General features: G+C 39.0%; 2 protein-coding genes across 3 annotated transcripts in view; both read right to left on the bottom strand.

The window, feature by feature from the left end:
• The window catches only part of ESCO1 (establishment of sister chromatid cohesion N-acetyltransferase 1), a 1212023-nt gene that overhangs the window by 120455 nt on the left and 1075568 nt on the right, over window positions 1-16000 (bottom strand). The window lies entirely within an intron of this gene.
• Window positions 1-16000, bottom strand: part of ABHD3 (abhydrolase domain containing 3, phospholipase) — a 38360-nt gene that overhangs the window by 2282 nt on the left and 20078 nt on the right. Inside the window, exons 5-8 of one of the 2 annotated variants that reach the window (XM_004273762.2) lie at window positions 8615-8727; window positions 4260-4433; window positions 2230-2278; window positions 1985-2150 (exon numbers count right to left, since the gene is read on the bottom strand). In XM_004273762.2, the coding sequence (XP_004273810.1) occupies window positions 1985-2150; window positions 2230-2278; window positions 4260-4433; window positions 8615-8727 (502 nt within the window). The remainder of the gene's footprint in view (window positions 1-1984; window positions 2151-2229; window positions 2279-4259; window positions 4434-8614; window positions 8728-16000) is intronic. The other variant, XM_033435346.2, reaches the window with a different exon arrangement.

Below are 16000 nucleotides of genomic sequence, written 5' to 3'. Positions count from 1 at the left end.
ATGTTTTTCCTTTTTCACCTTACACTAAGGGCTTAGATTACGAGTGCTTCATTTGTCTCTAATGGAATTATTAAGAGCCCCAATTTCACACTCTGGATACAGTCAGGAATTTCTAACACACTGATAGTTTACAGTCATATCAGAAGAACGAAAGGCTGGGCCATTTGAGTCATGTGAAAGATGCTGGCTGCCTGTGCTCTCAGAATGCAGACAACTGTCTACTACTTTAATGTGGCAAGATGATTTTAAGGGCTGGGAAAGAATAAGAAATAGTGAGCTTAAACTTCAACCAAGTGGGTCAAGACAAGTTAAATGCTGGGAAATTTTTGTTGGTGGAAGAAGGGTCCATGAAATATAAAAATAGAGAAATACTGAACTTCCTTAATCCAATGAAAATAGGCTAAACAATCTCCATGTAATTCGACTGATTATTAAAGTTCACAGTTAAGGGAATTCCCTGGCTGTCCAGTGGTTAGGACTCCGTGCTCTCACTGCTGAGGGCCCGGGTTCAATCCCTGGTGGGGGAACTAAAATCCCACAAGGCTGCATGCAGAGGCCAAAAAAAAAAAAAGTTCACAGTTTAATTTTTTGATTTGTGGTCACAGACCAAAAGTTCCAGTCATCTAAAATTACCTGTGATTTAATCATAAATCACACATTAAAATGATATCCCCTAAAAGACGGTAAGTGACTTTTTTAAAACATACTTTGGGGATTTTCTGAAATTTTTGCAATACGTACGTGCTGTGTTTGTACTCAAAATAATTTTTTAAAATGAAGTACTTGGGGAAAATGTTTTAAAAGTATTTAAGGGAGAAATAAGGAAAAAAAGTTTTATAAAAAGCTTTATGAAATTTCATTAGAAAAAAATTAGAGGTCAAGTCTACTTATCCTTAAGATAGTATGATCACTTCTAGGCGTCTTATATTGCTTTAACGTATGAACACATCCACATATATCTTTGTTACAAAATTTCGTATTTCTTGAATTAAGAGAACAAGGAAGTTAATTTGGGCACAATTTTCTTTTATATAGTATCCGGGGGAAAACAGACACTTTCCCTTCAAATATGACCTTATAGTCCGAATGTGCTACATTCATTGAGTTATCCAAGGACATCATATTAATAAAGTCTCAAGCTCTCTTCTAGGTTAAAAGGGGGAAAAAACTCCAAAGCCTTCTGTATGAGAACCTCAGGAATAAGGGACTTCCCTGGCAGTCCAGTGGTTAAGACTCCGTTCTTCCCCCCTCCTAGGGGACATGGGTTCAATCCCTGGTCAGGGAACTAAGATCCCGCAAGCTGCGTGGCCAAAAATAAATAAATAAAAATAAAAACAGTAGAAGTTACTCTTAAAAAAAAAAAAAACCCTCAGGAAGAAAAGGCAAGTGATGACAATGTACTCTTGAGGCAAAGATACTGTAAACATAGTCTGTCCAAAGAACAGTTATTTTATAAGAAGGAAAAGTTGTAAAAATGAGAACAAACAAAATATTGAGTCATAATTTGTTCTGGCTCTCACAGTAGACTAGATAAGGGTCTATGAAGACGTTTAAAGTGATCTGAGACATTTAGATACTAAATTATGAGTATCAAGGGTTTTTTTTCTGTTTATCACAGTAGAAAACATTATATGACTGACGTTTCTTATTACTGTATTTTCCTAAAAAAAAAAAAAAATATATATATATATATATATATATATATTTCTTTTGGTTTTTGGTTTTTGTTTGCGGTACGCGGGCCTCTCACTGCTGTGGCCTCTCCCGTCGCGGAGCACAGGCTCCGGACGCGCAGGCTCAGCGGCCATGGCTCACGGGCCCAGCCGCTCCGCGGCATGTGGGATCTTCCCGGACCGGGGCACGAACCCGTGTCCCCTGCATCGGCAGGCGGACTCTCAACCACTGCGCCACCAGGGAAGCCCTTCCTAAAATATTTTAAAACAGTTAATTCATGTCAAAATGTATACAAAGATGTTAAGTTTACCATGACTGGGTGAAAAAACATCATCCACAGAATTCAGACACAACACTGGAATCCCTACTGATTTCAGTCTACGATTTGGACTGGCATCAGTATAATAATCGTCAATTGTTCGGTAGCCAAACATGACTGAAGTGAATCGCTTATCAAATTCTCTTATGGATTTAGCCTGAAAAACAAAAACCGATTATATTTATTCTTGGAATCAAAAAAGGAAATAAACATATTACATAAAGTTTCTCTCCTACCTTCATGACATGATCCATGTCAATTTGTTTTACAAACATATGCCGGTGCCTGGAAAAAAAGAATTTCAAAAGTAAAAAATTAAGGTCATTCCCATCTCAAACATACCTAAAATACATAATGATAAGTAACTTAGAACAGGGAATAAAGTTGTTACTCAATAAATATTTACTTAATTAGACATGGCAGGAATACATTGATATTTGTCCTGAAGACTTTTTGTAAAGTTTATTTTTTTATTGAATGATTCTTTAAATTCTATAGTGCTTTACAATTTTCAAAAGTTTCACATACATGATTTTATTATATTATATCCCCTTTTAAAAAATCCCCTACCTCTATATTGCCCCTCCCCCACTTCCTTCTCCCCGCTGGTAACCACTAGTTCGTTCTCTGTGAGTCTGCTTCTATTTTGTTCCATTCACTAGTTTGTTGTAATTTTTAGATTCTACACGTAAGTGATATCATACAGTATTTGAAGTACATGAAGACATTTTCTAAAAGTACTTTTTCTTAATTGAGGAAGAAGGAACCAGTAATAATAAACAAAATAACAATAATAAATGAAAGTGTTGTTTCATAACAAATTGTACCTACACACCAATGCTATTAAGCCAATTTGGCCAAAAAGGCCTCACTTAAGCCAGAAGCTTTCAACTGGGTAAATCAACTGAAGATTTATCTTATTTTTTAAATTGCTATATTGAAAATTAGAATTTATATTTTTGTATACTTAAAAAAATTTTTTTTATTGGAGTATAATTGCTTTACAATGTTAGTTTCTGCTGTACACCGAGGTGAATCGGCTATATGAATACATATATCCTCTCCCTCTTGGACCTCCCTCCCACGGCCCCCCATCCCACCCATCTAGGTTGTATACTTATTTTTAAATGTTGGTTATTTTTCTTGTATAACCTATATTTTAATTCAAATCATTCTCTTCCTTTTTCTTGCTACTGTCCCCCATTTCAGTGACCATGAATAAAAATACGATTCTGTAGTATTTTTAGCAGTATTTTATAGTCAACATCTGTAATGTAACAAATAGGTTAAGTTTTTTTTAATAAAGTACTTTTTAATTAAGGAATGTATATTGTTTTTTTTGTTTTTTTTTTTTTTAATTTTTGGCCATGCCACATGGCTTGCGGGATCTCAGTTCCCCAACCAGGGATTGAACCTGGGCCACGGCAGTGAAAGCCTAGAATCCTAACCACTAGGCCACCAGAGAACTCCCCAAAATAGGTTAAGTTTAATGCAGTGTCTAATGTCAACTTTCGGGGTAACTATGGTTTTCAGTTAAGTTATGCGCAATTAACTGTACTTTTTAGTTAGAGTTTATATTTAAATTTGTCAATTCACTTAAAAATGCATGGTAACAGTTATCAAAAAATAAACAGAAACATCCCATGTTCTTTGTTGCCACACTGTTTAACTGTTAGAAGATACCTAAACAATTTCAGAAAAACTAATGCAAAGATAATATTTTGGTAATGTTAAGAACTGTAGGGGCTGAGAATATCCATATTTTAGAAGCATTCTCCTAAGCCACTAAAACATACTATGTTCATAACACATGCTTAGAAATCATATTCGTCTCTAAAAACACTTAATACATTACTTACTACCTAGGGGAGAATTAGGTACTAATAAGATTAGCAACAAGTAGAAAATCCAGGGAAATAGCCCATAATGTTATTCAACACATTTGAGACTAATGTTTTTATTCTTTTAGAATAATTTAGAACAGTGATGAAATGGTGATCTTCCAAGTGGGGCACAGAGCCTAGAGGTTGTACAAGGTAATCCACTGGGGTACAGAAAGAAAACAGAGCTTTTATCTGTATTTTTAGCTTATACTTAAAATCTTTTTATTTTTGTATATATTGACAATAGAATATTTTGGTGCAGTAGTAAATGCATATAATGCAAACATAAATATACATATATTAGCAGTGTTATGCTTGAAAACATTTTACTGTGGCACGTAATCCAGAGAGTTTGCAGACATCAGGTGTTAAAGATGACTCACTTATTAATGGAAGACTGGAGGCAAGTTGTCAAGTAGTAATTAAAAAGCAGCCAGTTCAGTGGTTTCTCCAATGACTCCGAGCAAGCAAAAGTATTCCAACCAACTGAAAAAGTTGCAGCTGCCTTCAAAGGAGTTTTTGGCCCCATTTTGCCAAGGTAATTTAAAAGCAGCATTCTAAAATGAGGAAAGACAGAAAACTCAAGTGATGAATTTGTTGTCTCTCTCAAGACATCCCATTTCTAATTGTGGACTTTAACTATGGAGAAGAAAAATATAAACCAGTGTCCAAGTCCTTTATCTTGGAAAACCATGCAAGTATCTCTATTCTTCCCTTACATTCACCTATTTATTTATCTTGCAGTCAGCTATATTCAGAATGGGACAAAGCATACAGTTATTACTTACATGTGTATTTTTCTATGAAGTAAAACATAAGAAAAAGCCACCGTAAGAGTGGTTTTTCTTTTTGTTGTTTTCAAAATGATATTGGGGATTTATTAAAAATTTGCAATTCCCTGGGCCCCAGCCTCCAGTTGAGTGTTTAATTTAATACGTGGGGGTGTTTCAGGCAAACTTTTTCTATAGAGGATCACAAAGTAAATGTTTTGGGCTTTGGTGGCCCTACAATCTCAGTTGCAACTACCTTGTGATTATAATTTGAAAGCAACCATAGACAATACGTGAATAAATGGATATGGCCATGTTTCAGTAAAACATTAGATGTGGATATTGAAATTGAAATTTCATATACTTTTCACATGTCATGAAATAGTTTTGATTTTTCCAACCATTAAAAAAATATAATAACCACTCTTAGCTCTTGCACTGTACAAAAACAGACAGCTGGCCAGATTTGGCCTCCAGGCTGTGGTTTGCCAAGGCTTGGCATAGATGAAAGATCACAGAAGGAGTGGTTTTCAAATGTGGCTGCATGTTGGAACCACCTGTGGAGTTTTTAAAACTATTATCGACGTCTGGGTCTCACCTTCAGAGATTCTGAGTAATTGGTCTGGGTGGCCATTCCGGTTGCCTTTGCATCCTTGTACCCTACAGCAAGTTTGTAAGGGCTCCCTCGTCTAGAGTTAGACTTTCTGAATTGTGGCAGAGCAGTTGGCCCCTAAAGTCACTTGTTTTCTCTCCCTACTCCCTCTTGCTATTTGTCCTTATCTCCTATCACATATTTTCCTTTCATTTTATCAATTTTCCTGATTCTACTCTAGTTCTATTTTGGTAAGAGGGACAAGAATGGAGTTTAACCTGCAGTAATGTCAGAAATCTAAGTTTGACATTGCCAACTAAGAGAAAGGATGATAGCCTAAATTCTGTTTCTCATATTTTCCATTCTTTATTTCTCCAATTGCCCAGGTTCTGAAATAGGACAAATGAGTAAAAATTCTCTAATTCTTTTTATACAACCCACATGGAAAAAAATCCATTTACAGAGTGAATGTGATGAGATTTTAGATTAAAAATGGAGATTTCATGGTTTTTGTTGTTGTTGTTTTTGTTGCTATTGTCCAAGGTTTACTGAAAATATGACAGCACAGCAGAAAGATTCACATGGCTCCATGTGGTGTTTTAAAATTCATCCCAACTGTAGGCTGAGTGACTGTAGGTTAGACAGACTGCCAAAGGCCAACAGCTTCAGCATTTCCGTAGTGTCAGAAACTACTTCAGTGATTTCCTGATCCAGGGCTGAGAGCTCAGGCTGGAGATTTCGTTCTTGAAAACAACTCTTCATTAATGACTATATTCCTGGTTTATAGTACTGTGGTTCACTAAGCTATTTAGAAGATAATGCTTACTCTCCTGCAAAAGGGTCATTCTAGGGTCCTAGTTTTGGTGGCCCTATTCTTTGGCTGGAGGTCAGAGATTTTTGAGTCTGATGTAATAGGCAAATTGAAAGGGTTGGAAGTGAACCTCAGGAGTAGGAAGGACCAGGAATAGCTATGACCGATTAGGTGGGGATGCTTCTTAGTTATTACTCAGGAGCAAAATAATGTCAAGACATTACCCCCCAAAAAGCTGTCTTACTTTGGCAAGAAAAAGACTCCATTTTCACAAAAAAAAAAAAAAAAAAGAGAGAGAGAGAGAGAGAAAAGATAACCCATGGATTAAGAGATTTAAAAGACATATCAATCTCAATATGTGGACTTTAGCTGTCTGCTGCCTCAAACAAACTGTAAAAACCAGCCAACAGACTGATGGGGAAATGAAATACTGACTGAATATTTGATGATATTTAGGAATTATTGTTAGTTTGTTTTCTTGCGGTACACGGGCCTCTCACTGTTTTGGCCTCTCACGCTGCAGAGCACAGGCTCCGGACGCGCAGGCTCAGCGGCCATGGCTCACGGGCCCAGCCGCTCCGCGGCATGTGGGATCTTCCCGGACCGGGGCACGAACCCGAGTCCCCTGCATCGGCAGGCGGACTCTCAACCACTAGCACCACCAGGGAAGCCCCTTATTGTTAGTTTTGTTCAAATGTAATCAAGTATTGTGATGGGTTGTTGTTGTTGTTTAAGAGACTCTACCTGTTAGAGATACCTACAGAAATCTTTATAAATGATGTCTAAAATTTATTTTAAAATAATCAGAGTTGAGAGGGAATGGGGGGGTGGTACTACTGACAAGATTATCCTTGAGTTGATAGTTATTGAAGCTGGGTGATGAGTATATATGAGGCATCATTATACTCTTCTTACTTTTATATATATTTGGGAATTTCTATACATTTTTGAAGCTAGTTTACCAACTCATTGGGAGATTGGAATCCGACTGAGTCTAGAGCAGCGTGGATTCCTTGGCTATACTTAGTTCTGTCTCAAAACCCTTACTTGGCCCCAGGCATCACAGGCTTGGAGATTACCCAACCTGGGCATAAGGATCTTTGACAGACGCTTCTGTCTGCTACATCTCCAAAAAGAAAAATGTGTCAAGCTGTAAAACACATCCCCGAGTGGTAAACCCACTTGGGAACATGTCACAGTGCTAGGCAACTAGAAGGGGTACTTCCTTTGAACAATTTACAAGACATTAATATTCAACAAGCTGCAGAGGCTAATGGTCAAGTTCGCACTGAGGCTTCAGTTCGACAAGAATAGGCATTTCCCAGGAACCTCTGAACAGAGAATCTGGGCCTGTTTATGTAAGGTCTGGCTTTTAAAAAAGTAAAGAATTTATATGATTAAAGGAAGAAAGTTCAGCTGGGCACCTTGTCCTTTAAGGTTCTCATTATGGGGCAAAGGAAAGAGAAGTGAAATCCTTTCCTTTAAGCACAATTCACAGATTCTGCCTGGGTTTTCTGCGGTGATTCAGATTTCTTCCTTTAGTAGGTCAAGTCAGACCTTCCATGCTAATGTAAGAAACGTATTCTTTTCTTCTTAGTTTTATGTTTATCAGAATCTAAAAAGCTGTTGTTAGAGCCGATTTTTTAGAGCCTATCATTTGTAAAGCTGTTCATTTTCAAGTAAACATGCTCCTAAAATGTTCTAAAAACTGAAATGACAGATAAATCAATTACAAAATTAAGAAAAATATAGCATTTTCTATCTCATGTGTTTGTTGATTTTGGACAATGCTTTAGGTAATCTAAGCATAGCAAAATGCCATATAATAAAAATTTTGGATTGTATTAAGCTCACTATTACTACAACAAAAAGATTAAACAATTAGCCTAAGTATATAAATATAAAATATAAATATATACATGGCATAGAAGGTCCAAAAAAGCCCCTATGCAAGCAGCACCAATTAAAATATTCATTTGCTTAAAAAAGCAGCTGGAGTAGGGGGTTACAAACAGCATTTCACAGTTTCTAGGAGAGCATTCTAGGGAAGGTCCATTTGCCCAGCAACAAAACTAAACAAGACAAAACAAACAAGAAAAACACCACCTGGGGAAAAACTGTTTTGAAGGCCCCTTCAGTTGGAGAGAGCAATAATAATTATTTCTACAACTGGAGTGATGAAAGTCATGGTACAAGTTCAGCTTCCTGAATGGTCCTGGAGAACACGGTGGCAGTGATGGCTGGGAATACATCAGGGAATCTGAAGGTCAACGTGGCTGCCACCCAGTGATAGAAATCAACTCCATGGGGTTTGGACAAGCCTTCGGGCTCACAAAACCCCAAGCACCTCGAGGAGGTACTTGTATACTTCTCACCACAGAGACCAGTAGTCAAGGAAAATATTAAAATTTACCTGAATTAATTCCTTCATCCATTCAGCCACATGTGGAGAAATATGATAAAAATAATCAAACATTTAAATGCCCATGAAGCTTACAGTCGTCTGAAAGAGGCACTCGCTAGCACCACTTCCCTTTTGGACATTTTAGAAAGGAAAAACCTTACCCTCCCATTGAAACTCCTGCTGCCAGGAATGGAGCAGAAGGGTACAGACTGTGAACATGCTGAATGACCGTCTCCAAGTCTTCAGTGTTCGCACAACAGTAAGTCCTTGGCGTCTGCAAGCAATGACAGGTAAAGCACAAAAATTATAATCAGGAGGTTCATCATTTGTATAATGCAGAATTGTAAAAAAGAGCAAGAAGTCATAAATACGAGAAAATGACCTTTGTTTGCACATACTATGAGTCATGATAATTTATCATTTTCCTGTCTTGCAGTACACATATATGCCATTTAGGGTCAGTGTTATTTGAGATGGCACTAACAAAAGACTCTGATCATGCAAGAAAGCCTGGACGAAAATGGGGCAAGACCAATACAAATACCTCAAATTAAACAGATATGCAGTACTCTACTCAAATGTGTCTCTAACTAAACAAGAACAGAGTCAATTTAGGCAGAAAAAGTGGAGAATCACACCTTTTTATAGGAAAAAAACAACAACTTATGCCTGACAAAGCCAAAGCCAAAGTAATTCTTATTAAAAAACACAATCAAGCAACCAAAAAAGGCTTTCCAACAATACCACAAAAAATTTAAATTGTGACTCCTTTCTTACTGGGGAGCTGTTTTCTCTATCTTGAGTGCTGTCTACCAATGAAGGAGTGTGATTTTCTGGCACTGCCTTCACTCTAGATAAAGCAACATCCAGTGTGCTTTATTAATTAAATATTTTCTTTTTCAATAATATTTCCATATAACCCCAGCTGTGCTACACTGAAAACAGACACTTAAAATGTTAAAATATGTAAAGCTGATTATGTCTCAATACATAATGCATTAAAACAAATGTTTGTCATATGAATTTCATTAATAAGGGCTCTGTTTCCAGCAGAAAAGCTTCACAGATGCTTTATTTGAGATCTGGGAGCAGAGGGCAATCCTGTCTGTACAATGTATGTGAGAGTGTATATATGAATAAAGTATATGTGAGATAAAATAACCAGAAATTTAATAACAAAGAGAGAAATCTGATAACCCTTTTATTACCCTAGTAAAAATACCGAAACAAGTTATGTGTACCACCCTGATTGTAATATTCCAGTAAACTATGATTGGAAGGTTATGTGCCACCCACCATTCAATTACTAATGAGTAGTCTGAGGAAATTACAATTTTCACTGATGCCTCCACCTAAACTCAAGGCTAAAACACTCCTATTGCCTACTACCATCTTTCTGAGATCTGCAAATATAAAGCTCACCAAAAGACAAATGTTAACCTGACGGTACTCACAATGGCTAACATTTACTGAATGATTAAATTTGTGTCCACAAAACCCTGAGGAAGATCCTATTATTATACTTAGGAAACTGAGTTTTTAATAGAAAACTGAGTTTAGAGAGGTTAAGCAACTCCTGTAAACTCCTGAACAGCTAGTAAGTGACGAAGCTGAGATACTTCCAAAAATACTTTGTGATTAAATGCATTTGAGGGGCACAAATTCAATGTAAAATCTAAACAGAATAATATCTACTACCAGTCTCATTCATAGTGACTGCAGAATTTGTCACAAGAATTCCGGTGAAAAAGATCATCCCTACTTGGCATTTTTACTACACGTGAGTTTATTCACGCTGCATAGTTTTTAAATTTCTGTATTATTTATAAACAATCACCAACACATACGCTTGTTATGCAGGCTTCAAGTGAAGTATGTGTGTACATGTATGTACATACACACAGAGTTAGGGTATGAGAAAAATGGCCTATGGAAAATTATTAGGATCAGAGAATTTTAGTTCCAGGAAGGACCAGAAATAGCACCTCGTTCCTTATTTACAAGTGGGGAAACTGAGGCTCGGCAAGGTTGAGTAATTTGCCAAAGGTCACAGAGTAGCAGAGCTTGGAGTTTATGTTTGTAATAAGTAAACTACTTCTTGTAAAGCACTAGGGTTCCATGAGATATTTAGTAAGCAAATCAATATCCGGTACGCTCAGACATAGGAGCTTATTTTTCCCTAAATGTTTTTCTCCCAGTGGATTACATTAAGTTGGGAACTGATAATGCTGGTGTGGATCAAAGCTGCCAGAACTCTGAAACTCAGCGCATCTAGAGCCTCTCCGGCACGATCTGTCGCCTGCTGGCCGCTCCCTTAGCTTCCGTGATGGCTTCGTCCTGTTCTCATCCTGCTGCTGGCTTTCCATTTCCTGTCATTCTCCCCACAACCCCAAATATGAGAATTCATTTCCATAAGTTTTGTTGTAGGCCTGCATCTGCTCATTCTCTGGTCAATACCCAATTCCTGGAGGTCTGGTCTACCTTCACAGCTTCATCAACCACCTCTAAGCAGCGACTAAACCTGAGTCTCCAGTCTCTTCCTTCTTCCTGGGCTCCAGATGCAAATTCCCAAGTTCTAGAAGTAATGTTCTGTCAGTACTTCAAACTCAAAATGTCCCAAAGTAAACTCTTTTATCTCTTCATGAAAACTCCTAATGCTTCTCCTAACTTCCCATTTTTCTATAAATGACATCTACATTTTCTTAGTTAAAACTGTAGGTGACACTGCCTTCTTCCTCTCCCTTAACCCACAGCCAATAAACTTCCAAGTCTTGTAGCTTCTTCCTCCCCAGAATCTTTTCAGGAAACACAGGCGAGCCCTTCTTTCCACTCTAGTAAAGGCCCTGGTTCGTTAGATTCTCTCAGAAGGCCCCAGGGACAAGGATGTGAGTGCAAGCGGTTCATTTAGAAGGTGATAGGGGGAATGGGGAGTAGGGGAGTGGTGAGTAAGTGTGAGTCAGAAAGAGTAGGAAGCCAGTAAAGAATGTCACCCAGCTGTTTGTGGCTGTGGACAACTGGGACTCAATCCCCTTGGGGCATTTTGGGAGATTATAGAACAAGGCTCAAAATTATCCCAACCAAGTGGCAAGGGAGCTGGGTTATTTGCCCACCAGTTCGCTTCAGCCACTGGTTGAAGGCAGCTCCTGGAGGATGTTAACTCCCTGGCACTCTGGTCGGCCCTGAGCAGAGGCTCAGCAGGCTTCCATGGCTAGAGAAGGCCCCCAGTCAAAGACATGGAGGTGCTTGCAGTGGGAAGCCATCAGGTAGGCAAGATGGGAATGGTAAGCACCAAAGGGAAAAAGGTGTGGAAAGGGTGTGGCGCCAGCTGTCTTTGCTCCCAGGCCTTTGTACCTCTCACCTGGACTACCAGGTGATAACCTCTGAACTAGTTAACTGCCAGCCTTTCCTAATCACCATCCATAATCATACGTCCCATTCAACGTGAGATTAATCTTCCTGAAGAACACTTCCAGCTCTAATCATGACAGTGTTTCTGATTAAAATTCTTCATTAGCTTTCCATTGTTGACTGAATTAAATCCAAAGTCCTCTGCTAAGGCCCTTCACAATATGCCAAGTAACCTTTCCAGCTCTGCGTTTTACTAGTCCTCCATATGTATGGATTCTGGTCCATGGGACACTGCTGTTCTCTTGCCTGCTAAGTCGCTTAATATCCTTGCCACCTGTGTAAACTTCATCTGCCAAGTGGCCTTCACAGTCAACTCTGCCTGCTGAAATCATGCCTTGAAAAAATTGAATAAATGTCAGACAAAAGGTCAGACTTGGCCCCTGTTCTCCAGGAACTCACAGCCTTTCCCAATTCTACCCCTACTTGTCCCGGCCAGCCTGCTCCCTGCCCTTATTATCTATATGTGAGGCTCTCTATTACTATCTTGCTCACCTCTATACAGTCAATAAATACTTGTTGAATTGAATGGAAACACACAGGATTGAAAGTGAGATGACCTGATTAGTAACTTCTGATATGCAAACCTACGTGGTTATACCACACAACCTCTTGCTACTTGATGGGCTCCAACAGGGAACATCATATGCCTTCTTTCTTCATAGGACTTGAGTCCCATTAAAGAAAGAATTCACCTAGGATACACAGCAAAGACACTTATGGGGGTAATACATTGAATTGATAGGCCTGGCAGAAATTTTCCTCAGGTTTGAAGACATAACTTTATAGCATCTTTTTATTTTATTTCATTTTATTTTATTGGCTGCATTGGGGTCTTCGTAGCTGCGCACGGGATTTCTCTAGTTGCGGTGAATGGGGGCTACTCTTCATTGTGGTGCGCGGGCTTCTCGTTGCGGTGGCTCCTCTCGTTGCGGAGCACGGGCTCTAGGTGCATGGGGTTCAGTAGTTGTGGCACTCGGGCTCAGTAGTTGTGGTGCACGGGCTTAGTTGCTCTGTGGCATGTGGGATCTTCCTGGACCAGGGATTGAACCCATGTCCCCTGCATTGGCAGGCGGATTCTTAACCACTGAGCCACCAGGGAAGCCCCTATAGCATCTTTTTAGATTAAAAATAATGTTAGTTAATTCTCAGTTGCTAGGGCTGCTAATACCACCAGCAACTATCCTCTTATTTCATACTTCCAGAACAGAGGTAAAGTAAGCCGCATCTAATCCCTAAAGGGAGGAAGGAAGACCTGGCAGGATTCAGCTGGGTGATGAAAGCTCCTTTTAGAGTGAGAAGAGGATGGGAAAGGTATTCTTGAAAAATGCAGAAAATCTAAAGGATAGGTAACCTTCAGCAGACGTTTGGGCATAAATAATGGGTTGGCCAAAAAGTTCATTCTTGTTTTTCCATAAGATGTAACAGACAAACCCGAACGAACTTTTTGACCAACCCAATATTTTATGTTAGAATAATTTGACAATAATTACAAACCAAGATTGTTCAAATTGTTCAACTGCAACTGCAATCAGAGAGAAACAATAGTAATTTGTTAAATGGCTTTTTAGAGGTTACTTTTTAAAAAGCATGGAAGAGAATGATGAAGTAAAATTAATTCTAATTATACATAATAGGTGAGAAAAGAATAAAGCATATATTTTATATTTATCTATGAACTACATCTAATTTATCCTTAATCAACTTCCAAAACGTAGACAAACCGGTTTCTCCTTATTCTGAAAGAGAATTTTCTTGTCCTGATTTAGAAGTCATTTGTTTTAAAATGCAAATTTCATTAAAAATTTTTTGGGAGGGTATAGAAACAAATTAAAATTCACCCTGTTAATCAGGTAGCCTGACTTTCCCTAGCTATTCTGGGAGCAGATTAATTTGCTAATCTGCAGAAAAAGCCATAACCCAGGACCCTTCTCTCAATACCTGCCACACATCCAATACTGAAGAAGGCCAGCTCGTAAAAAGATTTCAGTTTTCTGTCCAGAAAAAAATAAAACTGAAAAAGGCACACAAATGTCTTTTTAAAAATCACTTAACTTTCACATTTACTTTATTGTAATGTCTTGATAAACATCAAGAGCTTACAATATTTCATTTTACAGTCTTCTCTCTAGTATTTAACGATCTGTACTCAAATATTTGATAAGATGCTGCTTACATGAACTCTGTGATTCTTGTGTGAATGTAGGCTACCCCAAAAGGAATAATACTTTTATAATAGGGCGAATTATGCTTTTTAACCGCTCTCTACAGTGTGTTTTTGTTGTTGTGTTGTTTTGCTTTCATTCCACCCACTCCCAGTCCAGTACCTAATGAGCTACCCAAATCATTCTTAGAAAAATTGATCTTATTTTTGGAAACTGAGTTTGTTAAACAAAGAGTCAGAGAAAACAAATGTATGTGCATATGTAAATAAAACCAGCACTTTAATGAATAATCATTTCGCCTACATTGATAGGCATATAAAATGACCAGGTATCCAAATCTGCCTGAGAATTTGTTAATTATTTAAAGTAACCAACCACAAAACAAAGGGCCCCAAGAAATATCCTGGCCAATGCTGGGGCCAAGATAGCCTATATGCCGTGTTCCTGCTAACGTTCTGGATAGCCATGGCGCATGCTTATGCAGTCATGCTACAAAGCGACACTGATAAATGAGCACAGTCTGTTAGTGGCTTAGAGCCTGTCAGCCAGGCAGGCAGGAGTTCTCAGGCCAGGGTCCTAGGAAGCCTGGGACTACCCACCACCTCAGCCCTGCCTGCAGACTAGACTCACCGGGGAGTTTTAGGACAAACACAGGCACCTGGACTCCAGCCCAGGCCAAATGAATCAGAATCTTTGGGGGATGGCATCCAGGGATCAGTACTTTTTCAAAGCTTCCCAGAGGCTTTTACTGTGCAGTCAGGGCTGAGAACCAACTGCTCGAAGAGAATAAAGAAACAGGGTGAGACCTGAGCCAAGAGAGGAGGAGGCTGCACTGACAAGAATGACAAAACCTACCTAGAGTCACTTGGGAAGAGGGAAGTCTAGTTCTATGGGGATTCCCTGCAGTGCACAGAGAAGTATTGCTAAACATTTCATGGCATAAAGGAACACCTGGCACAGCTGAAGCCTTCGATGAATGGTAGCTAGCTATTACACTGTTGCTATTCCTAAAATTATCATTGTTATTCCTAAAAAATATACTATTCCTAAAATTCTTTATTTACTTAAACATTCTTTTTATTTAAAAATTGTTTAAATATAGAGAATTGCACAATCTTTTGCATACCCACCACTTACAGCAGTTGATATTACTGAACTGGACTTATCAGTGTTAGAAGAAAATTCTATACGATTCAATGAATTCATATCCACTTCTGGCTTACAACCTTCCTGGGTTGTTCTGATGGGTAGCGGGAGGAGGGAGAGGTTATCTGGGGGAGCATTCAGGAAAGGGCAGACTTGGGTAGGACACAGTGGTGTTCAGTAAGAAGATACTGAGTGTGGGAAAGGCAGTGCCTGAAGGTGAAAGTCTGACAACTGAACTGTGCTTTGGCTGGCCATGCGCTATATGCCCCTCCTCCCTCAGACCATTACAGTCCTTAATCCCTTGTGAATGCCCCCTTCAGAAAACAGGGCCCAGGAGGGGAAAGAGCCCTACATCCCTCCTACCCCATTAGCTTCTGAGGTGGAAAAGCTCAGTAGGAAACAAGAGCAGATTTCTCAAGATCTGAGTCCTTAAATAACCACCCGAGGCATTGGCGATTGAGGCAAGATCCCTCTCTTTGAAAACCCTCTTTATCTCTACCCTCTTTTCCGCCTGACTTGACTTAAAGCCAGAGCTGCAACGTAAAGACATTGGACAGTCTAAGTTCATGCCCTAAGACCACTAATCAGCTTTATGACGTCAAGCCTGTCACCCCACTTCTCCAGCGGTGTCCTCATCTACTAAATGAGGTTTTTAGGATTAGAGGATCCCTGAAGCAGAGCTACTTAAAGTGCCAGTCCAGGGTGAGATAAGGGGCTGGCATCAGAATATAAATCAGCACGCTGCTTCTCTCACCAAGAGAGTATTTCTGTGAGAAAAAAAATAATCAGCTCACCTCAGCAGCGTGCTCAGAGCCGCAGTTGGCTTACGTT

Source organism: Orcinus orca, chromosome 15 (genome assembly GCF_937001465.1).
Source record: "Orcinus orca chromosome 15, mOrcOrc1.1, whole genome shotgun sequence".
Lineage (NCBI taxonomy): Eukaryota > Metazoa > Chordata > Mammalia > Artiodactyla > Delphinidae > Orcinus > Orcinus orca.
This window is presented reverse-complemented; position numbering and strand designations above follow the sequence as displayed.